The sequence below is a fragment of the Strix aluco genome, chromosome 28, assembly GCF_031877795.1.
Source record: "Strix aluco isolate bStrAlu1 chromosome 28, bStrAlu1.hap1, whole genome shotgun sequence".
Taxonomy (NCBI): Eukaryota; Metazoa; Chordata; class Aves; order Strigiformes; family Strigidae; genus Strix; species Strix aluco.
The window spans coordinates 6692100-6719799 of NC_133958.1; the positions used below are offsets into that span (position 1 = coordinate 6692100).

General features: G+C 53.0%; 2 protein-coding genes across 6 annotated transcripts in view; one reads left to right on the forward strand and one right to left on the reverse strand.

The window, feature by feature from the left end:
- Positions 1-186: 186 nt before the first annotated feature.
- Positions 187-1844, reverse strand: TM2D2 (TM2 domain containing 2). The gene is made up of 4 exons (XM_074808218.1): positions 1591-1844; positions 1423-1510; positions 1201-1316; positions 187-990 (listed from the first exon to the last, which is right to left on the reverse strand). Exons 1-4 carry the CDS (start codon positions 1794-1796, stop codon positions 777-779), a joined length of 624 nt encoding a protein of 207 aa, XP_074664319.1. The 5' UTR covers positions 1797-1844; the 3' UTR covers positions 187-776.
- A 207-nt stretch (positions 1845-2051) lies between these two features.
- LOC141916020 (disintegrin and metalloproteinase domain-containing protein 9-like) overlaps positions 2052-27700 on the forward strand; it is a 33755-nt gene continuing 8106 nt past the window's right edge. For 4 of the 5 annotated variants that reach the window (XR_012621052.1, XR_012621053.1, XM_074808045.1 and 1 more), the window contains exons 1-14: positions 7223-7384; positions 16867-16964; positions 18278-18342; positions 19421-19499; positions 21395-21471; positions 22202-22391; positions 23173-23238; positions 23667-23738; positions 24386-24555; positions 25656-25737; positions 26511-26644; positions 26839-27010; positions 27127-27219; positions 27444-27639. Coding sequence is in view for 3 of the 5 variants with exons in the window: in XM_074808045.1 (XP_074664146.1) it covers positions 7291-7384; positions 16867-16964; positions 18278-18342; positions 19421-19499; positions 21395-21471; positions 22202-22391; positions 23173-23238; positions 23667-23738; positions 24386-24555; positions 25656-25737; positions 26511-26644; positions 26839-27010; positions 27127-27219; positions 27444-27639 (1588 nt within the window). In the remaining 2 variants the exon portion in view is untranslated. Of the gene's footprint in view, positions 2203-7222; positions 7385-16866; positions 16965-18277; positions 18343-19420; positions 19500-21394; positions 21472-22201; positions 22392-23172; positions 23239-23666; positions 23739-24385; positions 24556-25655; positions 25738-26510; positions 26645-26838; positions 27011-27126; positions 27220-27443; positions 27640-27700 lie in introns of those variants that run through there. The other variant, XM_074808046.1, reaches the window with a different exon arrangement.

The following is a 27700-nucleotide window of genomic DNA, read 5'->3' on the forward strand; positions in this document are numbered from 1 at the left end:
GCAACCGGCTGCCGTGGGAACACGCCGGAGGGTTCTGAAAAACACTTTACTGCGAAGGGCAGAGGGCAGGAGGAGAAACTGATAATTTTGAAATAACCCACGTACTATGGAGCCCTTGCAGCGTCCTGCAGCTGATGTTTCTGTCATGCCAGCACGGCAGGGAGTTACATAAACAGACACAAGCGCTTCTTTCGAGGCCTGAACAGTAACTTTATTTGCTGCACCGTGGCTTTCCCCGCCTGCAAGAGCAGAAAGTGACGTTCTCCAAAGGCTGCTGCTTCTACTAAATCTAACCCAGCTTGCCCTGCAGCCAGCCAACAGGGTTTTAAACAATGCAGAATTAGAGCTCATCGCTTTGCCGCAGTCTCCGTAACACTGTGTTGTGTTACTCGACCTTAAAGGTTTGCAAAGTCTAGTGACACAAAACCACACGCTCGTGGCCCGCGTGGCTGCGCGTGCTCTGCTCATACTGAAAGTACATGGGGTCGGCTCCTTCCCGACTTTATTAAGATTTGTTTGACCACCTCTGTCTGCAAGGTCTGATTTCTTAAACTGTCACCACCTGGGGAGGGGGAATATCCGGATTATTTCAAACAAGTGCAATATATCCTGAACAATTTCGCGTCCAGGGTTTGTACAGAGGCATTAACAAGAGTAACTGTTCTGCACGTTAAGTTACAGCTTTGTAAATCCACATCTGTGCACGGCAGAAGTTTGTTCTGCTGCTGCGGAGCGAGCGGAGTCGCCACCAGCTCTCGGGGCCGGCTCTGCCCCCCTCAGTACACGGTGCACCAGTTGCTGCCGTCGCTGGGCATCAGCCCGCCGGTGATGAGCAGGATCAGATCCACGAACCACCAGATCCCCAGCCCCCCAAGAGTCAGCAGCTTCCCCACGGCCGTCCCGGTATGGCCCAGGCAGAACCGATCCACTCCGAAGCAACCCAGGAAAAACGAGTAGAGCAGAGTGGTTATAAAATAATGTCCAGTGTACCTGCAACGGGAGCGTCGGCAGCCGCGTCAGGCGGGGGCTGCGGAGGGGGCGGCCTCCCCCGCCGGCCGAGCCCCGTTTCTGGCGGCGGGGCTCCCTCCCGCGGGGGCCGGGGGCGGTGCAGGGGCCGGCGGGGGGTGTCGGGGGAGAAAGGGAGAAGGGGAGAAGAGAAGGGGAGAAGGGGCCCTCCCGCCCCCGGAGAACGCGTCCTACTTGACGCAGGGCCGGCTGCCCCGCAGGAAGCTCCGCGGCTCGGCGCACTCGATGCCGTCCAGCGCTCGGCACTGCACCCGGGTGTGATCCACCTCGCCGTGGGCCTGGCCGCCGAACTGCGGGCAGCGCGCCCGGCTCAGCAGGGCCCGGGGGGCCGCGGGCAGCCAGGCCCGGCCGAGCCGCGCCCCCCCGCCGCCGCCGCCGCCGCCGCCCGCCCCTCACCTTCACGCAGCCGTGGCCCAGCTCCTGCTGCGCCGTGGCGTTCCCGCCGTGGTCCGCCGGCTCCTCACACTCCACGAACTCCTCGGGGCTGCGGGGAAGGCGCGGAGCGGTGAGGGGCGGCGGGGAGGCCGCGGCCCCCCCCCGCCCCCGGCCCGGCCCTGCCCTCACAGGTAGGTGCAGAGGACGAGCGGCGCTCGCGGGTCGGTGTAGGCCCAGGCGGCGGAGGGCGGCCCCGGCGCGGGCGCCTCGGTGTCGGTGCCGTTGTGGGGGAGCCCGCGGGACGCGCCCTGCAGCAGCAGCAGGTTCCCGAGCAGCAGCGCGGCCTGTCCGCACAGCAGCGCGTAACCCAGCGGCCCGCCGCGCCGCGGCGCCATGGCGGCGGCCGCTGCTGCTAGGAAACGCCGCGCCCGCCCCGACTTCCGGGCCGCGGCGCCGCCAAGCCAATGGGCGCCCGCCGTTGCCCCCCGGGGGGCGGGGAACGGCCGCCCGCAGCCAGTCAGAGCGAAGGCGGAAGAAGCTGAGACGAGGCGGGGCGGAAGTGCCGCCAGACAGGGAGGCGATTGGCTGCCAGGCCGGCCTGCCAGCCTATGGGTGAAGGCGAGGGGCGGGGCACCGGTGCTGGGCGCGGGCCTCGCCTCTGGGGCGGCCGCCGGCCCTGCCCGGGCCGCGCCCCCCGGTGAGGGGCGGCCGCGCTCCGGGGCTGTCCCGGGCGCTTCCCCGCTGCTCCCCGCGCAGGCCTCCGGCAGCGACGGGGGCTCCGGATGCGCTGCCCCGCTCGGCGTGAGTTGCTGGGGCGCGGTGGGAGCCGTCTGGCGCCGTGAGCCCGCCGCGCGGGAAGGAGCGGCCCGGGCGGGCCCGGCTGGCGGAGCCAGGCCTCGCTGCCCTCAGCGCCCCGCGGTGCCCGTCCCGCTACTCGGGGATCCCTCCCCAGAGGTGGGCGCGCCCCGGTGCCGCCTCAGGTGGGGCAGCGGCAGGGAGAGGCTCCCCGGGCGGCCGGGGCTCGCCGGGGCGTGCTGGCGCTCGGCACTGAGGCAGCCGCCCGGCACCCGGCGCAGCTCTGGCGGGTCTGGGGAGCCGCTGCTCCCCGGGCGTGTGATGGGAGAGAGGGTCTCGGCAAGCAGTTCCCCGCGGGATTAGGCTGGAAGTCCCCCGTGTGCCCGGTGGGGGCAGATACCACCTTCCTGAAGGCGCCGGGGCTTTGGCTTGTTCCCTGGAGGCTAGTGACTGTTGTCGGGCTGTGTTGCAGTACCTCTAGAGTCGGATTTCCTCTGACTGGCAACAGGAATTTGTTGGATGTGCTGGCCAGCTGTCTCATTAAGCCCGTCTTAAATGATTAAGAAGCTTCCAAGTAGCTTTAGAAATAGCTTAAAGATTGCAAAGCACGGGGGCTGGTTGGCAGCGGATTTGGTTTGCAGTGCTAAGGAAGGCAGAGGAAAGATCACACCGAGTGTGCGTTTTATTCAGGTTTTACACCATTCTGTCAGCCTAAAGCATCTTTGAAATGACTGCAGATGAAACTCATGCTTTAGGGCCTGATGTTTCAGACTTCACCACATTAATTGCTGGGTAAAAGGTCGTACTCAAAGAGGTTGGGAACGCTGTCAGAGGCGAGAGGCAGCAGCAGGGGAATACCAGCCAGGGCAGCAGCAGGTCACGGTCTGGAGGGTGCTGTACGGCCAAGTGCTGCTTGGAGAGGGCTTAGAGCCAGGAGGGGGGAAACTCTGTCTATTCCCTTGAGCTTCCCCAAGTGTGACTCTGGAATTCTTTTGAAATAAATGGGACTTGACCCCTTGAGCAAACTTCCCATTAATAGGAAAACAGGGGAGGGATTTCAGGAGTTGTCTAGACCATCTCCCTGCCCAGAGGAGGAGCTAGTCCTGCCTGGATAGTCAAGTAGCAGAATTTTTTTATCCTAACTGCCCTGCCCCTTGTACAAAGTGACTGGTGCTGGGACACCCCCTTTCCTGGTCTTGGCCCTTCTCTGTTATGCCCAGAGAGCTACCTCTGAGTCTTTCTGGGTGAGACTCGGTGATTAATTGAAGAGAACAGAGCACTCGGCTGTATAAAAGTAGAGGGTTAGAGACTGGGATCCTGCTGTGTTGGCCCTCTACATCTGGACAAGCTGCTGCCTGTTTCCATCAGGTTTTTTTTTCTGCCTGATTTTCTTCTACCTCATTTAATCCCCCCTGCAGTGTCTTGAGGCCATTAGATTGGAAATGCCAAGCGCAGTTTGAGACAGGTACGTGGCATTCATTAACTCCAGCTGGAAGCCAGGCAAAACATGTAATTTGATAAGAATGCATTCGGGGAAAGAGCCATTACCAGGATTCGCAGGTGCTCGTCAGCCAGCGATCACTGGTGCGGTGTTAACGAGTCTGCTTCCTAAGCCAGCTGGAGTGTTGCTGGTGATGTCAGTGAAGCCCTGGCTGCATCCAAAATCCTTAATCTGTTTTATTTACAGTGCTTAGAAGCAAACACCACACACGTGGTGTGTGGAGAGGATGTGGGAGCCAGCAGGATTGAGGCTGGGGGGAGGACATGACACATCTGACTTTGCTACTTAAAGCCACTGTTACATGCTCAGCCAGTTTAGTTGGAGCCCTTACACCCTCCAGCCTGGCAAAGGCCCGCCTGGCCCTCCTGAGAAAAGGGAGTGTAATGGCCAGCCCCGTCATGAGGATTTCTGAGAAATTTCTTTTGCTGATTCTACAACTTTATTACAAAGAATTGTGAAAATAACTGACAAACAGCAGATGTTGTTTGGGGAGTTCATTCCATATCCCCTCCCTGTCTGCTCCAGCACAGCACTCGCTAACCCACAGCCCATCATCCAGCTCACAAGGTGTCAGTGAACTCCGCGAGTACCCACACATACAAGATTTACACCCTGATACACCGGACCGCTCTGCCTTGCTCCCTTTAGAAACCAGCCTAAAAATCTTCTAAAGCCTCCAGAGGGGATTGGCAGCGCCAAAACATGGAGGAGGAAATGTCTCTGCGTGGGCTTTCCTTGCCACTGCAGAGGAGATGTGGAGGGCCCAGTTGTTTGCTGGTTGTTACACCTCTGCCCTTGCACTGTCCACTTTGCTGAATTTCTTCAGAAACGGGGCTGCTGTCTTGTGGTTCCACCGTCAGCCACAGGCAAGAGGCCATATCCCTGCTCTGTCAAAGGATGTTGGAGTGCTTTTCCTTGGAAAACACCAAATTCCCTTCCCCAGACACTGAGTGAGGTGCATTTCAGCATCTACCACGTAAGCTTTGTTATCGCACTGCATACTGCTTTGTCTTTGGGGTAAATAGTTGGTTTTGCATCCTTTTGGCTCACCAGCTCTGTCAGCGGGAGCTTTCAGCCGGACCGGCTGCTGCGTCGCGTGGCCTCCTCGTACTGCCAACGTCCTGTGGAAACGAGGCGTCCAGCACACGTATTTGGTTTCCATTTGTGTACATTTTTTCTTAGTAAGTTCACTGAGATATTTCCTGTTTCTGGCTTTTATGCCTATTTAAGAGAGTATTGCTCCTATTTAAACCTCTGAAAGAATGAAACATCCTAATTTTAATAGGAAGTAATCTCCAAGGCTCTTTGCAATGGGTTTTCTCACTTTGCCTTATTCTGGTCATAAAGTGTGTGCTGAAGACAGCTGAGTCCCAGTGCTTGCCTTTGAGGTTTCGTTTGTGACGTGGGACATTGCAGGGCTCCAGGATTTATTGGTTTGCCTCACCTTGTTCTTCTCCAAGAGCATATTGCACCGTGTCTGAGCCACAGCTCTGCTGATGGGGCCGTTTCAGGTGTGCTTCAACTGCTTGACCAGATGAGCAGTTCTCCAGATTTTTTGTTTCTGAAGCTGGCAGGTTTGCATTTGACCCAAAACGCGTGTTCAGAAGCTGTCCTAGCTCTCTGGCCTCGGTTCTGGTTTGTTTCTGGAGCTTTGAGGTATGTTGTCATCAGTTCCTTGTATTGCAAGGCTGCAGTAGTGGTGGTGAGTGACAGAAGTCAAGGGAGATGGATGTGACTCTTGCTACATCTGGACCTGGGAATCTCGTGCCCCTCAGACAGAACCATGGGACGATCCATGTTTGTGTGGTGTTTGTACAGTGGTATCCGTATTTGATCCGTATTGTCACAATCCATGGGAAGCCTCCTGCACCTCGGGCAACACCCAGCTTACGGGAGGCACAGGTGTTACCTGCCTCAAAAGCTACGTGCAGCTTCCACAAGAGCTGGAGACATGTTACCTGTTTGTAACATCAGGCGGCAATAAAATCCTCTGTCTCACCTTGCAGCCTCACACAGTCGAGCCGGCCTCCTGTCTAGCTCTGTGGTTTGGTCTGTTAGGAGACACAGAACTGGCTTTGTAGAGTCGAGCTGTCACCTCCTTCCAACGGGAACAGGAGGTTTTCTGGTTGCTGCGAGAGGGGAAGGCTGAGCTGCAGGTCATCTTCCTACAGCTCCTGCAAAAATGGATGCAGAGTTTTGGAATGCGAAGGGCCAGATGACTCTTTCCCCTTTAATCATTCACTGTAGCAACAGCAGTATAAACCTCTTATAAAATCTTCTAAGAAATCATTGTTGAGGAGAAGGGGAAGACTTGTGCCAATTTCTCAGATCGTTACATGTTTATTAATGGCACCTTTTGCATTGTGTGCATTCAAAAGCAATTTCTGAGACATCGTAGATGTCGGTCAGATCCCTGCGAGTGAGAACTTGGGTGCGTGCGGAGGCTGATGGCGCTCGACGGGCATCACCTCGTGTTGGCTGTCTGTGCCGATGAGGGGCGCGTGGCCTTCGGTGTAGGTCTGGCTCTGCATCTGCGCTGAGGTATTTTGCGGCATGTTTTGTTCGAGAGGTGACCTCCTAGGGAAAAGAAGGTGGATGCTCAAAAAAAACCCCTGTGAAGTACCATGCTCGGAAAACCAAGGAAGGTCATCGGTATCCAGGAAGTCATTGGTAAAACTGGATGTGATTTGTGTAGGCTCATGTACGCTGCTTATCACTAAAGTACGAGGGTGCTTCTCCATCCGCCGTTCGGGAGTGTGACTGATGTGTCACATGTTGTTTATTCCTCCTTGTCCCGGAGGAAGACGCCGAGCTCCCCGGAGGGTGTTTATTGGGTTGGTGTACGCTGGCCGGAGGCAGGTCACAGCAACACGTAGGACACTCAGAGCGGAGGGAAGAGCCCGTGACAGTGTCTCATTCTGGAGGGTTTGTCCCTTCCTCAGCTGTGTCCCGTGGTGGTGCACGGCGGAGTGCTGCCTGTCCGCACGCTTCACATCTGGAACGTAGGGTTTTGGGTGGAAAGGCCAGAGAGTCGTCGTGTCTGTGGTCTGTGCTGACCCCAGTTCCCTTCAGCAAGTTTTGCTCTTGGGACTTGGTTGTTTTTTCTCTAAAAAAGTACCAGAAGCGTTAACGCCAGGTTTCTTCCAGCCCTGTCACTTGAGATGGTGCCGCTCGGGGCTCTCCTGACACCGGGGCTCTGCCCGAGCTCAGTGTCCCCACAGGGGCCACAGCCAGCCCCGGCTCAGCCCCGTCCCGTGGGGCTGGTGTGTGATGAAGCGTCTCGGGTGGGCTCCGGCAGGTTGGCGTGACGGGCTTTCGGTGGGAGCTGCTGCCGGTGGGGGGGGTCCCGGGCCCGGTGCGGACCGTGTCGGGGCCTGTGTGGGCCCGGGGCCTGCGGGGGCCGTGCCGGGGCCCGGGCCCGGTGCGGGGTCCCGGCGCCGGGGCGGCCCCTCGGCCGCGGTGCCGGCGGCGGGCGGGCCGGCGGAGCGGCCCCGCCCCGGGGCGGTGGGGGGGCGGCGCGGCGCAGGCCCCGGCCCGGCTCCATAAGGCCGCGGGCCGCCGGCCGGACCCAGCGCCCCGAGCCGGGAGGGGCGATGCGGACGCCGAGCGCCATGGCCTGGGCCCGGGCGGCGCGGAGCTGCCTCTGCCTCCTGCTGCTGGCCGCGCCCGGGCAGCCGGGCCGCGCGGGTGAGTGCGCCGGGCCCGGGCCGGGCCCCCCCGCTCGCTCCCTCCCTCCCTCCCTCCGGCCGGGCCGGGCTGGCAGGCGGCCTCCGGCCCCGCTTCCCTTCCCTTCCCTTCCCTTCCCGGGCAGCGCGGCCGGGCCTCGTCCCCTCCGCGAAGGTCGGGCACCCTCCGCCTCACCCCCGGGGCTGCCCGCGCCCGGCCTGGCCTGGGGGCAGCCGAGGGGGTCTGGCCGCCCCCTCCCCTCCCTCGGGGCTGCCAGGGCCCGGCCTGGCCCCGGGGGCTGGCAGGTGGGGTGGGAGACAACCCCCTTCCCTTCGCCAAAGTGGTGGGGTCCTGCCCCCCTGTCCCCATCAGCCCCCCGGGGCGTGGGGCTCTGAGGGCAGGGGGATCCCCCCCTGTGCGGGCAGCGCTGGTGGCTCACGGTCATGGTCACGGCGTGGGGGTCACAGGTGTCTGGAGGAGGGTGCTGTGGGCGCCGACACAACCTGGGCCCTGTCCAGGACCGTCTCTGCCAAAACGCTCCTGGTAAACGTCGCGTGCGGTCAGAGATGCTGTGGAGGGGCCGGGAGGACAGCGGGGCCTTTGTCTGAACCCTGAAACGCGAGGAGCGAGCTGGGCTGGCGAGCGTCGCCGTCCCCTTCCACCTGCCCGCGGGCGCCCGGGCGATGCCGGGGCTTTGCTCTCCATCCTCCCGCGCCAGGCTGGGCAGCCTGTGCTCCACATCAATTCCAGACTCTCGCTGGGCAGGTGACAATCCACGTACAGGAAAGTCGGTAAAACCTGTGCTGGCGTGGGCAGCCTGCTCGTGGGACTCCCAGGAATTTGTGTGAGCAGAGCCTGGGTACAACTACCTGATTTCTGTGCGGAGCTGACAGAACACCCACGACCGTTTCCACTGCGTTTCAAGGGACGTGTGGAGGGACCTGTGCCTTCCCCCTCTCTGTTTGGGTGGCCTTGGCCATCGTGGAGCCAGGGCACAGGGCAGGACCCCGGCCGGCTGCTCTGCCCCGAGGAGCACCCAGGCTGTGTCCTGCGGCGAGAACTCGGGCGCAGCCAGGGCCGTCGGTAACGGCGGGGAGCGGACACCGCGCTCTCTTTGTGGACTTTTAACGAGTTGGCGCTGTGCTGTCTTTATGGGCTGTTCATGAATTGAAACTGCTCTGTTTATGGGCTTTTAGGATGCTGATTCTGATGTTATATATATGTGAGAGGCAGAAATGGCTCCTCTGTTGTTGTTTTCCTCCTCCTGAAGGGATATATGCACTGAGCTGAACTTCTGTGTTTATCGTTAATGCATAGTTTTATAGTCAGGGCTTCCTAATTGAGGAATCTTTTCTAAAACTGGTATTGATGCTTCATGCTGAGAAACAGTGCTCTTGTGGTGGGGATCTCTCCCTGAGGGATTCTGTGCTGCGAATCTCTTGCCTCTCGCTTGGCATGTTGTTACCGGCGGTTGTGAGCTGCGCCAGACGAAAGCCAAGCTCTGAAGGGGGCTGTTGGCTTGTGGAGGTAGCACGGCGCGTTGGAAGCTGCCTTGCCAGGGCGCCGCAGAGCGAAGGCTCGAACGACGCGTCTCTGGGATGTTGGATGCTTGTGCTTCCAGTGGACTGGTCTGTGTTTTGAGGAGTAATATTTTAGTTCCTACCTGCGGGTGGGAGGAGACGCAGGTCACCGAGTTACTGCTGCTGGATGGCGGTTGTTTCTCTCTGCCTTCGGACACCTCTGTCCTGGCTAATAATGCCAAATCTGCAAGAAAAGTTAATGGACCGTCTTTGTCTCAGGTCTGAGCGTGAAGGAGAGGGGAGAAACCAGTCACCTGTTTCGGTTTATCCAGGAACTTCCAACTTTTGGGTTGGAATGTAAGTGCTTTGGACACTCCCCAATAAATAGGGATATGAGGCAGCAATGGGATGTTACCGGAAACTACTAATTGAAAATTCCTGAATTAACATAATCATACAGTGATGTGTAGCCTTAAGGGATTTGTGTAGTGTAGATTTTCCCTTCCTATTTGTGTCCGGAGAGGCCTCAGCGTTTGGCTGTATAAAATCATAAAGAAACCATCTGGCATTGCCATAGGCCAGGACTGTGGTTTTCGCTGCTTGGTCTCTTTCTTGATCCTTGGTGTTATGCACACACCAGGGTGTTCTAGCCACGCGTTACCAGTTCTTAAAGGAATTTTTAAAGTGTTTAACCACTTTGATTTCAGTTTCTGGGGAGATGCAGTGTTTGGTTAAGATAATTCCTTTGTTCAGCTCGTGAAAAACAGCACTGCCTCACCCATATTTCAACAAATCTGGGACAATCATTCAGCAGAGTAAAGAGGGTTTTTGTGGTTATTTCCTCCATGTGAAGAACAAAAAGAGGAAAGAAATTTCAGTGTAGCTAATATTGCTTCTTGTGCTTTGTTTTCAGAAAAAGGAAGTTTGAAACATGGCTTTGTAGCTTTTGCATGTCTCGACCATTCTCATTTCTCAAGCTAAAATTAAAAAAAAAAAGTTTATTTGCTTAACTCTACCGAGTTCTGTGATTGAATTTGCGTTGTGTGGTTTCCTTTGGTGGCCAAATTTAAAGATAGCGACATCTCCAAAGAGAAGCGTTCCCACGAGCCTCCGCTGTGCGAAGCGAGCTGACGTCTGCCCAGCTGGCCAGGAGGGAGGGAGGGAGGGGGCTCTGTGTGCGAGGAGCTGCTCTCCGTGGGCAAGGCGGTCGCGGGTGGAAGGGCAGACCCCAGGACCGCTGACCCAGGAGGAAGGGCGTCCCGGTGAGATTAATCGTCTTGCACCAGAGGATTGCATGGCTTTGCTCTGCTTCTCCTTGTAGGAAGGCTCCAGGGAGGAGACGATGTTGTGACTGTACCAGAGAACATGAGCGATCATCCTTTTGGTGGAACAAGAGTAGCTGTTGTCTTGCAGATGAATTAGTGTGGCCTTAGAAAGAGCAGAAGGAACAGTAAGAGTCTAGACAGGAAACACTTACAGCATGGGTCAGGATTTCAGCAAGAGGGAGGTAAGAATTTTCTAGGAAATATTGCTGTAGAAGAGCTCAGTGCCCTCATTACCATCCAACACCCCCAGTTAAATACTAAGAGAAGTTACATGAACCATTCTTGCCAGCTTTAATGTTAAAGGAATATTCCAGGTGAGCAATAAATCAAGTGGATTAATTTCCTTCTCTTGGCATGATAGTTGGTCATCTTTTCCTCCTGTGTCACAAGGAGACCCACTTGGTCCGAAGCTTTAGAGCCAAGGTGGGAGGCGATGGGAGGAAGAGTCAGGAGGAGGAGCACCCTGCAGAACAACAGCTGGCCAGATGTTCCCCAGCGCTTTGGAGGTGCAGCACCACCAAGGCCCTCCTTGGCCTTTGAGGTATGGGAGGAACTGGAGCTGTTGGCTTCATAGGAAGTGCTCCTACTTTTAGCAGATTTGTTAGCTTGGTGTTTTGTATAAATCTCTAAATATTTGTAAGTGGACTTGGATAATATTTACAAAGGAGATTTTTGCTTCCAGTAACCCAAAGAGTAAATCTTACTACAGCTGTCACCTTAGCGGAGGGGTCACCTGCACCTAAAGGTGCTTTTCCTGGTATGTAATGAAGAAACACACCGAAGAAGTCATCGGTGTTAGGTGTCGTTCTGGAAGGACATCTGTAAGCCAGGTCACACAAGTTTCTCCTCAAACAGATACTGCTTGGCAAAGTCCTTTGTGATTTTGGGAATGGGGTACAGAGGATGCGTGTTGAGCTTGCAGTTGGTGCCCTGCACCCGGTGGGGTCCTTAAAGAAAGGATTAGCAACCCCAGTGATGTGGACATGTGAGAGAAGTAACGGCAGAAGGATGTGGCTCTGAAGTGCAGAGTGTTCTGCTGAGGTGGAAATAACTGTCTGCACAAGTATGAGAGGGTGAAAAATGGGGTGCAGGTGCATGTTGGCAGGAAAGGAAATGAGTGTTGGAGTAGGTTAAATGACGGGTGAATCGGCTGGGGTGTCTGTTATGGAAGAAAGATTAACCTGTGGAGATACATAAACACACAGAGTGTGTGAACTTGGTACTTGGGAGGCCTCGCTGGGCTGCTCTGTCCTGTTTTGGATCCTTTTTCGGGATAGATACGCTCTAACGTGAACGCTCAGAGATCTAAGAAATGGGTTCCACGAGGAAATACTGAATATTGTGTTACTTGAAGGAAAGGAGAGGGCAGTGTGACAGCACGCTTTGGAAATCTACAACTTTGCAGCCGGACAGAAGGGGAGTGAACTGTCCACCCCGTTTGGGGGTGAGAGGGACGGCGTCAAGCGCAGCGAGGGGAATGCGCTGGGGACGCTGGTTGGAGGCGCTTTGTGTGGAACTGCCCCTGCCCTGGGCCGGGGGGGCTGGGGGTGGCTGCGTGGAGCTTCCAGCGCGGGTTCTGGTGAGCGTGTCGAATGGCTGGTGCGGCTGACCTCATCCACTAATTGTCATTGATTGTAACAACAGTTAATTTAATGACTTTCTGTATTTAATGCTTTAGCAATGTGCATCTTTTGACTCAGACACGCACACAGCTAATAGATTAAAGCTCATTGCTGCTAACTGATGTTCCAGGATTAACAGGGGTTTGGTCAAGCCTTTACGTTTACAGTGGAGTATCTAAAGTTGCCAGGGTGGATGCAGGCACGGGATAAATCCAAAGAGAACGTTGGCAATATCTTACTTCTGTGTGGTGCTGACTTTTTTCCTGGCTTTATTTCCACTCTGACTTAGGGATTGAGTAAATGGAAGTAGAGAAATACAAGTAAATGGTCATGCTGTGTCCTCTCTCGGGGTTTTGCTGGTGGGCAGCTGTGAACAAATCTGGGTAGCATCAGAGGAATTTTAGCGTTTTGCTTATTGTACAGAATGGTGCTCTTCGGTGTCACTTGTGGTGCTGAAAGCAGTGGGGGGTCCCAAAGGGGTGCTCAGAGCAGCAGCTGAGCCCCGCGGCCGTTGTGGCAGCCCAGCACGCTGCAGGCCCTGCCATGCCGCGGGGGGGTGGTTTGGAGTCTTGTCTCTGAGTCCACTCCTCCTCCTCCTCTTTGGGGTGGGGAGGGTGGTTTTGTGCATGTTCCTACTCAGTGGCTTCTGCAGCCCGAGCTGCTGAGCTGCTCACTGCTGATGAGCTGGTTTTTATGAAATTACTTTGTTTTGTGGTGTAATAGGCTACAGTCTAAACTTTCCTGTTTCTTTTTTTTTTTTTTCTTCCATGGAAGAGTGTATCATTGACCTCACTCTAGTGGGCTTGGGAAGGGGTTACGGTAAAAGAGGGTGATAATTGGGGTGGACTGTTCAGTGCGGGTGGGTGTAGCTGTGTGCTGTGTCTCTGGGACTGCTCAGCCATCTGCTCGCCGAGGTCTCTGAAGGCCGGAGATGCAGCTTGACCTTTGCCGAGTAGAGATCTCACCTGGCGGGGAGCGAGCACCCCGACAGCGGACCTCAGTGTCTGGAGACCCCCACGGCCACGACACGTTTCGATGGTTTTCAAGCTCCCGCACGCCCTGGAACACACACGAAATTCCTGCTGTGGATTTGGGGCGGGGAGGGGAAGATGATTCACATCTTCCTAGTTGCCTTCAATGCTTGATAATTAAAGGCAGTCTTTAATGAGACAAGATAAATATAGTGGGTGCAATTGTTTTTTTCTCCTTGGGACTACAATCTCGACTCGCGTTACGCCCAAGGATGAATGATAAGAAGCGAATTGTCAGTGGTGACGTGTAGTGCGACTCCGGCAGCAGCCTTGGCCACTGGCAGGAAGCACCCGAGTACGAGAAGTCCTGTAAGTTACTGAAAAATTTATTGCAAACTACTGTGCTTGAGAACCATACTTATATTGCAGTGAAGTGTCTCGAAAGGGGGTGGAGAAGAAGCTACAAAACATAGTGTATCTTGGGAAGACAGTATAAATATCTTCAAACATCTTATGTGGAAAACTGCTGAGTGTCTGGGCTGGGTTTTTGCTGTCACTTCTGCCTTTCCTTCGTTGCTATGAATTAAACCACCTCCACCTTGTACTGAAATCCGTGGATAATGACCGTCTCGACTGGAGGGTGGCACCGCCACACCGATGTGGTCGCAGGACCGTATCCGATAGTGCCCTCGCAGCGTGCTGGAACCCAGCATTTATCTAGACTGCTGCGATAGCTGCAGGCTGCCTTGTCCTTGTGAGAATTTCGCCTTGTGCTAATTAGGTCAGGTTGAATGTGTTTTTCTTCCCTGGGTGGGATGAGGTCTGAGCGTGTCAGTCACTAGAAGGAGCGTTGGGTGCTGGGTGGGACTTGGGGTGGCCCATGTGTTACTGGATTAAGGACGTAGCCCTCAAGGTTTGTGTTTCTCGGCAGGAGAAGGGCCCGTCCCCTGGTAACGAGCCTTTTTACGAGGAGGATTTAGGAGCAGGGTTGTCTCTTGCGTGTTCTGATTTCTGCTTCATTGCGCTTGTCCCTTTCATTGGATTTTTGATGAACTAGTCTGGTGCCCTCTTTGAGGGCTGCCAGTGATGCATGAAAAGTTGCGTGGGGCAGTCGGGATGGAAACAGCCTCTTTGTAAAGTGAGGGTCAGCGCCAGGGAGAGACCTGCGGGAAGGGATGTTGTGTCCTGGGTGACGACGGGCTGTGCTGCACCTCCAGCCCCTGCAGAGCGGTTGTGTCCTGCTGACAACCCCACCAAAAACTCTTCTGTCAGTTTGGTCTGTGCTGAAACGCGGGGACAGGAAGGATGATTTTGCCAGAAGAGGAAAGAGAAAAGTTAGAGGGAAAGCTGTTTGCGTTCAGTTTGAACTTTTAACGTGAAGGCTGCTTTTCTCTCCTTAGTTCCCCAAGGAAGCGAGGTGGTGCCTCCCTACCCTTATGTTTTAGCTTGTCCTAATAGGAAGCACTTTGTTAATCAAGACAAACACCCCTCCTCCTCCTCCGGTGAGTTGTGCCCCCAGTGAAGGGAAGAATAAGGCATTGTACCTGAAATCACCTCCCAGACTGGCAGTAGTGAAAGGAGGGAGGGAGAACAGAGTGGGGGGAGAACTGTCAGAGAATTCAGAGTTGGAAATTGCACCCTTTTGGTGCCGTTCCTCTGAGAGGGAGCCTCTCGGAGTTTCACTCTTCCCAGAAATCCCTCCCAGTTTTGCTGGCCTCGTCTGATGATTCACTCCTTTGTCTTCTGCTTCCGAGCTGCTTTTGGGGAGGCACGCTGCTTTCCAGCACTGCGAAGATTAACCGTGCCCTGCTGTTTCTGTAGCGTGTGTCCTAAGAGAGTCTGGCCAAATGTCACAGTGTCACATCCCCCACTAATAAAGGCACTTCTGGACGGCAGTGTGGAAGTAACAAGTGCAGAGCAGTGACGTGCGAGAGCTCGGGGCTGGATACGAGTGAAATGTGTGTTTGGAAATGGCAGCTGTAGAGCAGTGATTTGCTGGAGTATGTGCTTTCGGTGGCTCACCCCAGGAGGAAGCCGCTCTTCCTTCCCCTGAGTGCAGGCTGAGGGGGCATCAGCACTGCGCTTTCGGTAGCCTGTCAGCATAAGGGCTATTTTCAGGAAGTTTATCTCTGCTTTTTCAACACCTTTTTTTCCACCAATCACTGTAATTAGTGAAGCTTCTGTGTACTGTTACTTCTTGAGAAACAACATGGCTCTGCCCGTGCCCGTCCGACAGAAATGCTGCACTAGCCGTAGGTTCATCCCTGTTCTCCCAACGGCCGTGCCTGCGCGCTGCAGCGAGCTGGAAGTTGAAAGCGATCTCACTGCTTTTGCTCCCTCTTTGGGGATACCGGTGGACAGAGCGCGGAAGTGGACGTGCTTTTCCCTTGGGCAGTCACTTACCGCGGTGCCCGTTCGAAACGCCGGCCCGAGGTGACGCTCGTAGCGTTGAGCTTGTGCAGCGGCTCGTGCTGGGGACGGGAAGAGGCTGCAGAAGCCTCTGCAGGGACCTCAATGTCGCTGCAGCTTGGCGGAGCTGGCTCGGGGAGGTTTTGGGGAACCTCTGGCATTTAAAGCCTGTGTGGGGGCTCCTGCCCGTTTCCCAAACGATGGAGCAGGATTTGAGCACGCAGATGCCTTCGTGCCACTCGCGAAGCCACGGCCGCCTTTGGAGTTGCGGTGTGAGTTTTGGTGTGCTCCAAGTGGCCGGTTTCTAAATGAATGCGGTGCCTTGGTCCCACTTGGAGAGTCTGTGGAGGATCTCAGAAACTAAACGCCCTCTCACCCCCCTCCAGATCTGGCGATTGTTCCTGGAGATAAGCAGTGACAAGGAGGATAACTGTTCCCTTCCCCCTACCTTTGGGTCGGGAAGCTCAGGCTCCTCTGATGAGCTCACTGATTCCATTGCCATGAGCTAGTAAATCTGTTGCTCTTAATCCTGCCCAGAGTCCTGGGTGACCAACCTCCCACGTCCCGGGGGAGCAGCTCCCGAGCCAGGCACAGGCAGGCAGCGGCTCTTGACGGGAAAAGTAGTTTGCATGTGTAAGTTGTTATTGTTTACACAGTTGATATAGAACAGTTGCTTGCAAAAACTGGTGCCTTATAAAGAAAACTTGGACCATAGACTTTTGTTTGGTTCAGAGGATCTGTCTGATGTTGCATATGCAAATAATTTATAAAGTGATCTGCAAAAGGCTGCTTTGTTGCATGTGTTTTTCACCTCGCTTGTTTTTATAAGGTCCTCAAGAGCTCTCTAAGAACATAATGAGCAGTACCGGCCTTGTGTCTGAAGTCTGGCTGTGGTGCGCAGGGCGAGGGTGTAAGGCTGGGCTGAGCAGGGCTGGGCTGGGCTGGGCTGAGCAGGGCTGGGCTGGGCTGACTCGTTGTGCCGCTGGGAAGTGCAGGAACTGCTGGAGCCACCAGGAGCTCATCTAGAGAGGCTGGTGCGGCTCCGCAGCTTTGCGCGCAGGACGCCCGGCTTTGACGCTCTTTCTGTGTGTCCTTGAACAAGTTCTGTCTGTGCTGACCTGCTTTGTCAAATGCTCTGATTCCCGCTGCTGAGAAGCGATGGTGTGCGAGACAGGTACTTGTGAGACAGGACTTGGAATGCGAAGCTTTCAGTTTGAAACCTTCTGGAAAATTTGGGGTCTTCTCTGCTGTTGGTGTGTTGTTTTCTCTGGCCTTTCACAAGGCAGTCCAAGCGTGCTCTGTGCTGAGATTTGCTCTGTGCTCTCCCGTGTGCATCAGGGCCTTTGGCTCTTTCTGTTTGGGTTACAGCCCCAAACATGTGGTGCCTTGGCAGCGAGGTGCTGTAGTGGTTCTTAAAGGCAGAGCTCGTCAGTGTGCGATAAGAAGTGACGCCAGAGGGGTCTGCCCCGGGCGGTGCTGCAGCCCCACACGCGCAGCCCAGCCTCAGGGGCCTGCGATAAGCTGGAGACTGAACCTGGAGTCAGAGGCTGCCTCCTTCCTCCTGAGGGGGCTTTTCCTGAAAGAGCGTTTTTTTCCTTGTGCCTTGTCCTCTGAGTGCTTGCTTTCTTCAGCCAGTGTTTCTGTTCTGCTTTCTAGGTTTCCAGCAGGTTTCTCTGTTGTCTTCCTATGAAGTTGTCATCCCGCAGAGGTTAGGAAGAGAACGGCGAGAGGCTTCCAATGTCTCCTCAGTACAGGTACTGGGCAGTCTTAAAAATGCCTTCAGTTTTTTATCTACTTCCTAATGAGGTGCACCCCGAACCCCCCTGGAATTCTCACAGAACACGATGGGACTCGCCTAGCAGCAAAAAGTATCCGTCCTCACAGAAGGTCTGTTAGCTGAGTTATGGTAGATACCTCCCTGCTCCAGAGGGTACAGATGCCACAATGGACTTTTGATCTGGGTGTAAAAGTTGCATAATGAGGGTGGTTAAGCACCGGACCAAATTTCAGAGAGGTGGTGGAATCGTTCTGCTGGGAGATGCTGGGAGTCTGACTGGAGGAGGCCGTGAGCAGCCTGGGCCAGCTCTGTAGCTGGCCCCGCTTTGGGCAGGAGCTCGGCTTAGACAACCCCCACCGGTATGTTCCAGCCTGGATTATTCTGTGGTAGCCATGTAGCTAACAACTGCACACTTCAAAGTATTTGGATTAGACCAACCGTGTTTAGTCACAAATCTTATAACCGTCGGCAGAATGTGATACTAACACAAGTGCTTTGCAGTTTGTGGCAGTGGCTGACTAGTGCCCTGCTGTGGTGTTTCGTTCAGCGAGGAGGCGACTCAGCTCACCGCTTAGTGTTTGAGGACCGAGCTGCTGTGTGTAGCACTGGGCTAACGCAGGCGGTGGGGGTACTGGCTCACTCTGAATGTTCAGGAATAAAACTGAATTGTCCTTTTCCAGCTGTAACTAAGAGTTTTCTGTGGAAGTCTTAGAAACAAGGGATAAGAAAACCACAAAGCTATTTTGAAATAGCTTCCTTCATGTGACTTTTCCCCAGTTACACAGGAAGGGCTGCCAGGTTCCGGAGGTGGGGACAATGATAAAATAGGTTTTGGGCTCGCCCACACACGGCTAGTCCTGGTCTGGTGCAGTAGCAAGGTTTAAGAAGGCAGGTTTATCAGCTCGGTGCCGGCAGCCTGTGGACGGATCCGGGTGGCCGTGGGCAGCTTCCCACGGCGGCGTCCTGCGGGCTCAGCAGAGCACCGGGAACACCCGCTCCCCTGCCCGGCCTCGGGGTACCGGCCCGGGCTGACAGAGTTCTGCATCCCTCGAGGAGGTGGTTTAACTTCTGTCGGTACCTGCTGTGTCTCCAGCAGCGTCTCTGCTGCTGCAGCTGTATCTGAGGAGGCTGCGAGGGCAGCCCAGGCCCAAGCTGCGGGAGGGGACGGTAGCGATTTGAATGCTGTAGTAGAGTGTCTTCTGCCAAACTCTGGCTGGTTTCAAAGACCGAGTAAACATCCAGAGAATGAGTAAAATTCACAAGTAAAATGCAACTTTTCTTTATATTCAGGACAAGGAGTCGTATGCTCTTGCGATAGAGGGAAAAGAATACACCATTCATCTAGAAAAGAACAAGTAAGTGATTAACTTATTTAGATTATTAAATTCCATCTATTGCATCCAAGTAACGAGCTGGCAGGTAGCATGCGAGTTCCCATTCTTGAGGTTCCTTACGAGAAGTGCAGTTACATGCTGGCTCTGCAAAATCTGCAGAGAGAGGCAGCGAAAGGGGATTGAGTCACCGAGTCTTGGCTATCAGCCAGAAATTTTGCTGAACTCCTGCAACCCTGGTGATCCCTTTCAGTGAAGGAAGCAGTAGTTTGCTCAAAGGGATCTGGGGAATTGCTGAAATGACGCTCTCCATTCACATCTAAAAATAAACAAAGTGAACTATATTTTAAGTAAATATTTTCGCTTTCTTCTGTGTTTTGTTTATTGTTTCAGGGGTGTTTTTCCTGTCTCGGTAGCACAGAAATACTAATAAATGAGGAAGCTGACTTTATATCTGAGGTCTTAATACCCATCACCTGCAGACAATATAGATGTTGTCTGTCTTGAGTTTAATTTTTAAAGGGCTACTTGCAGCCACAGAAAGTTACCATTTATCAGGCTAGTGCTTCTTAAAACTGCCCTCATAAGGGAGAAGAAAGACAGAACTAGTTAAAGGTACAAGCCCCTGGGGATCTCTAGCTGCCGCTTGCCCAGCCCCTGACCCTCAAACATTTACCGGTGTGGGTCAGCAGCCTTAATCGTGGGAGACTTTCCCAGTGCATTTCCTTCCAGAGCTGGGGAAGAGAAGTCATACGCAGCAGGCTGAGTGCTGTGATTTTATTTTTTTTAAATTCTGGATGAAAGCAAGCTTTTAGCAGAATTTAATGGGTTCTGATGCTTGTTTTACTTATCCAGGGTGAAGTGGCTGATTTGATTTCATTAAGGGTTCCACCATTCTGATATCTTGGATTTTGCTGCGGAAATGCACAATTTCTTTGTTAATTTTTTGGGGGGGGAGCGGGGTGTTCCTTTTGAATTTTTCCTTATTTAATTGCAATTTACATATTTGTGACGCTTTTGATTAAGATCATCTTAGTGCCCTGCTATAGTGCCAGTCATTTAATGAAATTCTCCTTGTATTCCTTCTCCCCTTTCCTTACAGAGAACTGCTGCCCAAAGATTTCACAGTTTATACCTATAATGAGGAGGGAAAGTTGCAGTCTGAATATCCAGATGTCCAGGTAGGATTTCTTGATTATTTTTATGCCCCTACTGAAGGTGACTTGAACACTGAGCACCTGCAGGATGAGGGAGTTGTGTTCCAGAAGCTGTATTTTCTGCTGGGCCACCCTCTGATCCCGTTCATGCCCTGCACTCTTGCTGGAGAGGAGCCTTGGTTCTGGCTGAGGCTCTAGCCTGGAGCTTGTAACAGACCATATTTCCTTAGGAGGAGGTGATTGCTGTCTAATTAACAGCTACTCTTCTCTAAAAAGGAAATGCTCCTCAGCTGTCAGGTGTGTGGTTACCTGAGCACGGTGCTGTCCTGGCCAGCACAGGGCAGGGTTGGGGTTGCTGCCGGCCATGGGCCTTGCTCCTGGCGGGGACCAGAGCGTGCGGAGCAGGGCCGGGCTGGCCCCGTGACCCAATCTATAGCTTTTACTTTCACACACGCTGGTCTCCCGGGTTGGTCCGCCAGTGAAAATGAATGGTCAGCTGCTGAGCCATCTTTTCCGTTGTGCGAGGCTGGCTGTTCGTGGCTCTAAGAATTTTTGAGGGTTGACAGGCCGTTCGTTAGTCCAGAAATCTGGGAGCTACTAGAAGGGATGGATGAGATCAAGTCTGGAAGACCTTTGAGAAGGGTGTTACCTGCGTAGCGTTGGAGTTATTCCACTGAAAAAGCAGTTGCAGCCCTCTTGCTCTGTAAAAGCAGGCTGCCTGATAGGTTGCCTTTGAAAATTTAATTGCTTCAGGAGAATAAGAATAAAAAGCAGCTTGTGCGATACAAAAAGCATGAGAGTATTTCTGATGGCTTCACTCTTCTTATGTATCAACGTTCCTCTGAAAGGGAAGTGTTAGTCATATATGATTCATGGGGTCTTGCTTTTGAAAATAGAGCACCTGAGTCAGCTGGGTACGTACTGCCTGGTTAAAAGTGATTGACAAAGAGGAAAAATGCTTTTCCTGTGCGAGGTCATGGAAGTCACAGAGGCCCCGAAGGATTAGCGCGTGCCTTCAGCGCTTTCTGCGGTCCGTGCTGAAACAGGCGACCTAATCTGCCTCACCCCTGTGGTAATGTTCAAAACTGCACTTGCCAGAGAAAATGGAGTGTATTTGCCCCATTCTACCCCCTTGCCTAGTTTCCAAAATGTGTATATACAGCGGACAAAACGAAGTCTTCTGTCTCATCGGGGCTGATGAGGGATGTACGGTGCAACCCGACAGTCCGTCAGCGCAGCGCCGGTCGGCGAGGGCAGCCGGCCTTGGCCCCCTTCCTGCTGGAGAGAGCTCACGTACAAGTCCAGCGTGCGGGGCTGTTCTCTAGAAAACTGAACGGTGATTTGGCCCGAATCTGTAGGGAGGGGCTGGCCTTGAAATATTTGAGGCAGGGTGGAGAACCGAAGTTGAGAGTAGGATGGATTACAGTCGAGTTAAGAATGCTGTTGCTGGACAGTGCTTCAGAGCCCTGCTCGCCCCGGATCGATGACGCGATAACAGCCCGGCTCTGATTGCGGCGTCGGGTAGAATGACCGAGTGGGATTTTAAACTGAAATGTGCCATGAACTGCTGGCCCCGTTGAGTTGTGAAGGGCATCTGCTGTGCAGAATTAGGGAGACGGGGATCTGGTTGGAGCCCTGTGCCCCAGTGTCTTGATTAGCCCCTTGTATGTCAGTCCCCATGGCACTAAGGCAGGTGAGGACATTCTCAGATGCCTGTGAGCAAAGAGCGTGCTGGTGTATCGTGGCAGAGCTGGATGGCGTCAGACGCCGCCGCCTGTAGATAAAAGACAAGTGGTAAATTCAGCTTAGAGCGTGCTATGTACCGCGGGCAGCGGCAGGCAGAGCAATTACACAACCAGAGGTGACACTGGGCGTGCAGGTGTGCGGGGAGTACGTGTAACCCTTGTTTTCCTCTGTAGGATCACTGCCACTATCAGGGGTACGTGGAGGGCACCCTGGATTCGGTGGTTGCTGTCAGCACTTGCTCGGGGCTCAGGTAACACAGCTCGTCTTTTGTGTCCCGCTGTCACGTGAGTCTCGTGCTCGCTGAACCTGAAACACAATTCTTGCTGGTTTAACTACTGCTCAGCCAGGCAGGGATTCATTGTCCGCAGCCGAGCTGCAACAGTGTCTGCCTTTGTGCAGGCTTTCTGTGGTGTCTTTTATTTGTGTAATTAACAGATATTTGAAATACCACCGAGTATGTTGCAGTTTATCAGAGTACACCAACTCGTTTTTTGACACAAATTTTGGCTTATTTTCCAATTTGGATAGATGGTCACTGCAAAGAACTGTACGTAGTGCAAAAATGGAAAGTCGAGCACTAGTCTGCAAATTTTACAAAATTGGCCCTAAAGCTTATGCACATCAAATTTGATTGGAAATTTTTTCCTGCTTTGGTCTAATTTCTGTATCTTTTGGGACTTTGATTTTTTTTTTTGCAGTGCCATGTCAGACACCAAAGTAGTGATAGGAATTAAACTAAAGCATTTCTGCTTAAGGCCTGTGACTTCATTTCTTACAGCACTGTTTAATTTGCTGTATTGGTGAAGGCCCTGTCCAGCGAAAGGCTGCGTTCAGCCTTGAAGTGAAGCACGCTGTTCGCCAGCACTGAGATGTAGACGTGCCTTTAGTTATCAGGGAATAACGTTCCTTTGTTGTACTGTGAAAATCTGGGAAACTATGCTCTGTGCTTAATGCAGGAATTTCTTACTACCATGTTCTAGGGGTTTGGTGACAATAGAGAACATCACCTATGGAATTGAGCCCATGGATTCCTCTTCGGGCTCTAAACACATTTTATATCGACTGGATAACGTGAAGAAAGAGCCCGCGGTGTGTGGAGTAACGGCCGCCGACCATGGGAGGGAACACACGGAGGAGAATCACCATCCCAGTATGACTCAGCTACTGCGAGTAAGTACTCCGCTGTGTTCTCCACAATCCTCTGTAACGCGTTTTGTGAGTGTTCAGCTAAGAATATGGAAGCAGCTTATCAGATTTCCTGGGGTTTAACACATACCTAAAGGTTTCTGATTGAGGGCTTTCTACGCTGCTGAAAAACTCAGTTGCTTCAGCAAAGCAGTTGCAGTTTCCTTCTGCCGCTGCCTGCAGCGGTGCGAGTCGAGCGGCCACTTAGATTATTCATGGGCAGAGCTTTCGGGGGCTTTTAAGGGCAGGAACAGCTCCCTCATTGGAGAGGCTCTCTAACGAAGTATTGCATCAGAAGCCAGGAGAACGTTGTGGTGTTTATTCCATTCCTCTAACCATCAGAACAACAGTCTGGTGGGAAGGTCCCCCTTGTTGTTTGAAGAACAAAATTGCAGTAAAAGCAGGAGGATGAGAAACCTTGTTTTTCACTTCGAGGCTGTTGGCGTTTCCCTGTTAGCATCTTCCTGCTCCTTTGCAGAAGTGTGTGCTGTCTTTCCAAAGAAACCTGTGTGAAAAGTAAAAAGGTTCCTTACTTTTGAAACACGGGAAATCTTTGCGCAGCTGAATTTCAGTGTAAAACACAGAGGAATTGTCATTGCACTGGATTACACTTCTTGGGTTTGGCCTGTTTTCGTCTTGGCACAGTGTGCTTTGGGTGTGGCGCTCAAACCACTGGTTGTATCTACTGAAATATGACAGTGTCATGGGGTTTTTTGTTTACACTCAAATTAATAAAATTGAAATTGTCTAAAACTTTTTTCCGCAGAGAAAGAGAGCGGTCCTACATCAGACGAGATACGTGGAGCTGTTCATAGTTGTGGACAAAGAAAAGGTAGGGACTGGGTGTCGCGTTCCCTTCCTGCTCCCCCGGAGCCGGCTGGAAAAGCCGTCAGTGTTCGTTACCCCCAAGTGGATTGTCGAACGATGCTGGTGCTTTAGCCCAGGTTATGCAAATATGCTGACCTAAAACTGAATAAACATGTTCTATGCAGTACTCTTCGGGGAAAGAGTGAACTGTTGGCTGTGGAGAGCTTCTGTTGGCAAGGAATCTGATAACGTGAGGGAAACAGGCGGCAAAGCCTGTCTGTGCTGTTGGCTCTTGGTCATGAGCTGTTGAGCCACAGCAGTGAAGGTGCTGCTGTCTTGACAGCAGATTTGGAGCCAGGCAAATATGTTTTTCACGTTACTAATCTTAAAATGTTGTTCCTTTTTTTAACTCTTGTCTTTGTCTCTTCATGACTAAGTTTCTCTGTCTTGCAGTTTGAAGACTTTGGGAAGAGTGAGACAGAAGTGAGGGAACACATGGTGCAGCTGGCGAACTTCCTCGACAGCGTAAGTCAGAGCCGCGCTGGGCGCCGGCGGGCGCCGTGCTGTGTGGGGCAGCCCTGCAGCTCCGGGCGCTTCTGTGAACTTCCACCTCAGAGTCTGTTCTGTGACCACTGTGTAAGAACGAAATAAAGGTTTTTATCAGACCGGGAGCCAGCCTGCTCCCTCGGCCATACTGACAGTGGGCTTTGGTGAATGTGTCGCTGGGAAAGCTTTTCCACCACTAAATTCACCATCAGCCATCGTAATTGAGAATTAATTTAGGGAACTTTTCCAACCTGCACTACATACAGTGAGAGATGGGGCAGATGGCTGCAATTATTGCAATTCTTAAGTATTTGTCAAGGTCAGAGAAAAAGCATGTCTTCCAGCTTGACTATTTCAGATGATGCTATCTGTCAGGAGTGACGCTCCTTTTTTTTTTCTGTTTTGGATTTTCTCATTGATCCTGTAGCTAATGAAGGTCTGAATCACAGGGAAAAGGCATTCTGGTGATTTGAACTGTGTACTAAACTTAAAAAAAACAACCAACCAAACAAACGCAAAAAACCCAAACAAAAAAAGTAGATTCTTGCAATAAGACACATAACACCAGACCACTTGTTCTTATCTGAAGGTCTTCAGAAATATTTCTCCTTTTTTTTCCTCCCCAGATGTACATCATGCTGAACATCCGCATTGTGCTAGTTGGTCTAGAGATCTGGAAGTACGAAAACATAATTAGCACGGACGGGGGTGCTGGTGATGTGCTGGCAAATTTTGTACAGTGGCGGGAGAAGAATCTTGTTTTGCGCCGGAGACATGACAGTGCCCAGTTTGTTCTGTGAGTTGCAGTTCCCTCCCTTTGACTCTTAAGAAGCTTATTCTGTCCCTGCCTGCTCAGCCGTGCTCTGGTATCAAAAGTAGCTGTTGTATTTCAGCAGAGAACCCAGTGCAATCTGCTGTGGTTTATGTACTTGTGAAAACATTCCAAGTCAATTTAAGCATTTTTAAGCAGGTTTCTGTGGTCCTCAAATTCAGTGTCCTCTCTGACAGGTATATTGCTAAATTATTTTTTTTTCCTGTCCCAAGTGTCCCGCAGTGTTATAAAGCTTCCATTCAGATAATCCTTTGTCAGGTTGTAGACTGGTTAGACTTGTAATCCAGGGCTTTTTCTGCTTGAAAACGCACATAAATCTGGTGCAGAGCATTGCATTTTAGTGGAGTGACAGTTGTTTCTGCTGCTGGTATCCAGAAGCTAGCTGCATGGTTTGAGCTTTGAGGCGCGACGCGGGTCTGTCCGTCCCTGCTCCCTCGAAGGAGCACAGAGCTTCCAGAGCTGCCGCCTGCCCGCGGCCAGGACACGAGCCCCGGGCACGTCCCGCTGCCGCGGAGAGCGCAGCCCTCGGGAGGTCTCTGCCCGAAGCAGAGCGGCAGAGGCGAGCGCACTGCTCTGCGCCGGGCAGCGGCCCAGCCTGCCTCCATCACCTTAAAAGCTGCTTTTGTCACCCTGGATGTCCCTGGCCAGATTTCATTCTGTCAGGGCTTTGGCCTCCCTGACCTCTGAATAAGACAGTAATGAAAAGGAAGTTGACAAGGAAAGAAATCTATGGCGTTTGGCAATAGTAGAAAGGCAGCTAACAGCCAATTAAAACAAACGATTTCAAGGGTGGACCGTTAGCTCTTTAGATTTAGAGGGAAGATGCGGAAGAGGCCGACTTTCTCTGCAAACTTGTCTTAATTCAAAAGAATAAAAGAACCGTGAACAGAAGGATAAAGCTGAACTGGTACCTTCAAGCTGCAGTCGCAGGGCTCCTTTGTGGGCGCTGCAGAGCTGGAACAGCGGCGTTTGGTGCCCTGTGAGCAGGAGTGGGCTGCGCTGTCGGGATCGCGGGTCTGTACCGTCGGGATGATTGCCTGTCCTTTTTCTCCCCGTGACTGCAGGAAGAAGGGGTTTGGTGGCACAGCTGGGATGGCCTACGTTGGAACAGTGTGCTCCAAGAGCCACGCAGGAGGCATTAATGTGGTGAGATATCTTTACTGATACCGTGAATGTGATCAGGATAAGAGTTTTGCACTCCAGAAGTCTTCCTGGAAGTGCAGAATCTTTAATAACAAAGCTGAAGTGGCTTAGTGGGGGCCTTCGTGTGGTCCCCAGCTGTTTCTGGCAGTTCCACAATATCTGAATCACAATCTTTCTGTAGTCTTCTGCATCGTCTGCCCAGCTTCCCCCCCTCAGCATGCAGCACTCCTGAAAAAGGGCCGGGATTTCCCTGTGGATGTTTTAAGCGCCCCTGCCTTAGAAGTATGTGGGAGCTGTGTGTGTTCTCAAATCCATCCTCTGGTGTTTGCTTGACCCGTGCAGTCGTGAGCTCCTAGAGCAGTGCCGGCTGGCCGCCCTCGTCCTGTGAGGTTGCAGACGTTACTGGGCTGAAGTGCTGATCTCAGAGAACCAGCAACCCTGGCAATCTTGTTTCTTGGACTAGTGACAGAAGTACTGCAGTTGGAGTCTGCGTATTTGAAGAGATTTGGGCTGGTGTGGAGAACTCTAATTTTTGTGTTAATGTTGCAGCTGCGCTGGAGAGCAGAGATTGTTAGGTAGTGTCCCAGAGATGTTTGTTTAAGGGCTCTTGTTACTAAGCAAATGACATGCGCTTGGTCAGAAAGCAGGCCCAGTTGGTCTGAGAATCCTCTTAGTGTAGAGACAGAATGACAGAAGTGTCTTTTTGGCACATAAATAAATGCTGACAATCTCAGTATCAGCTGTCCGCTCATTTTCTTCTGTTTTCTCTTGTGCAGTTTGGAAGAATCAGCATACAGATGTTTGCATCAATTATGGCTCACGAGCTGGGACACAACCTGGGGATGAACCACGACGATGAACGTGTCTGTCACTGCGGAGCGAGCAGCTGCATTATGAGCTCTGGAGCGTCGTAAGTACCTGACAAAAGGGAAGGCGTTTGCCAGGGGTCAGACCTCCCCGCCCGTGTGCTGAGTTTTTACAGGTTGCAGAGTTGTGTCACGCTTGCAGCTCATGGGGAAAGCAAATGTTACCCTCGTTGCACAAACTGAGGGAACGCTTGTGTGTTGGCTTGGTGCAAAGACCAGCTCGTGTTCCCTGTCGCAGGGGCTCGAGGAACTTCAGCAGCTGCAGTGCAGAAGACTTTGAGAAGCTGACTCTCAACAAGGGGGGAAGCTGCCTGCTCAACATTCCCAGGCCTGATGAAACCTACAGCATCCCGTACTGCGGGAACAGGCTGGTGGATGCCGGGGAGGAGTGTGACTGTGGTTCCCCGAAGGTCAGTGGCTCGTGCGTTCTGCAGACGCTGCGGGGGGCTGCGTGTGCCCCTCACCGGCGGGACGCGCGTGGCGGAGCCGCGGTTCCCGGACACTGACAGCGTTTTCCTCTTTTCAGGAGTGTGAGAGTGATCCCTGCTGTGAGCCGGGTACTTGCAGACTCCGGTCCGGTGCTGAATGTGCTTATGGAGACTGCTGTAAAAACTGCCAGGTAAGAGGCCCCAGCGTGTTCTCTGGAAACGTTCCTCAGCAGCTGAGGACGAGCCCTGGCCTGGCCAGCACGTCGAGGGGGGAACCGTCACGTGTGTACACAGCACCCACCAGAGCCTTCAGGTCAACACCCGTTTTTGGGGCATATTGTGGGTCAGGTGCAGATTCGTCTCTGCTCTCGGTTTCCATTTTCTGATGCAGTTTCCCTCTCCCCTCTCTCTTTAGCTCCTTCCTGCAGGAACCGAGTGTCGGGCGAGTAACAACGAGTGTGACCTTCCTGAGTACTGCAACGGCACGTCCCAGTTCTGCCAGCCGGACTTCACCGTTCAGAACGGTCACCCCTGCCACGACGAGGAAGCCTACTGTTACAACGGCGTCTGCCAGTACTACGACGCGCAGTGTCAGGATATCTTCGGCTCAAGTAAGGAAGAGCACAGTCTTACAAATTTTCTAGGAGACGTAGCTATAAGAATACAGTAAGT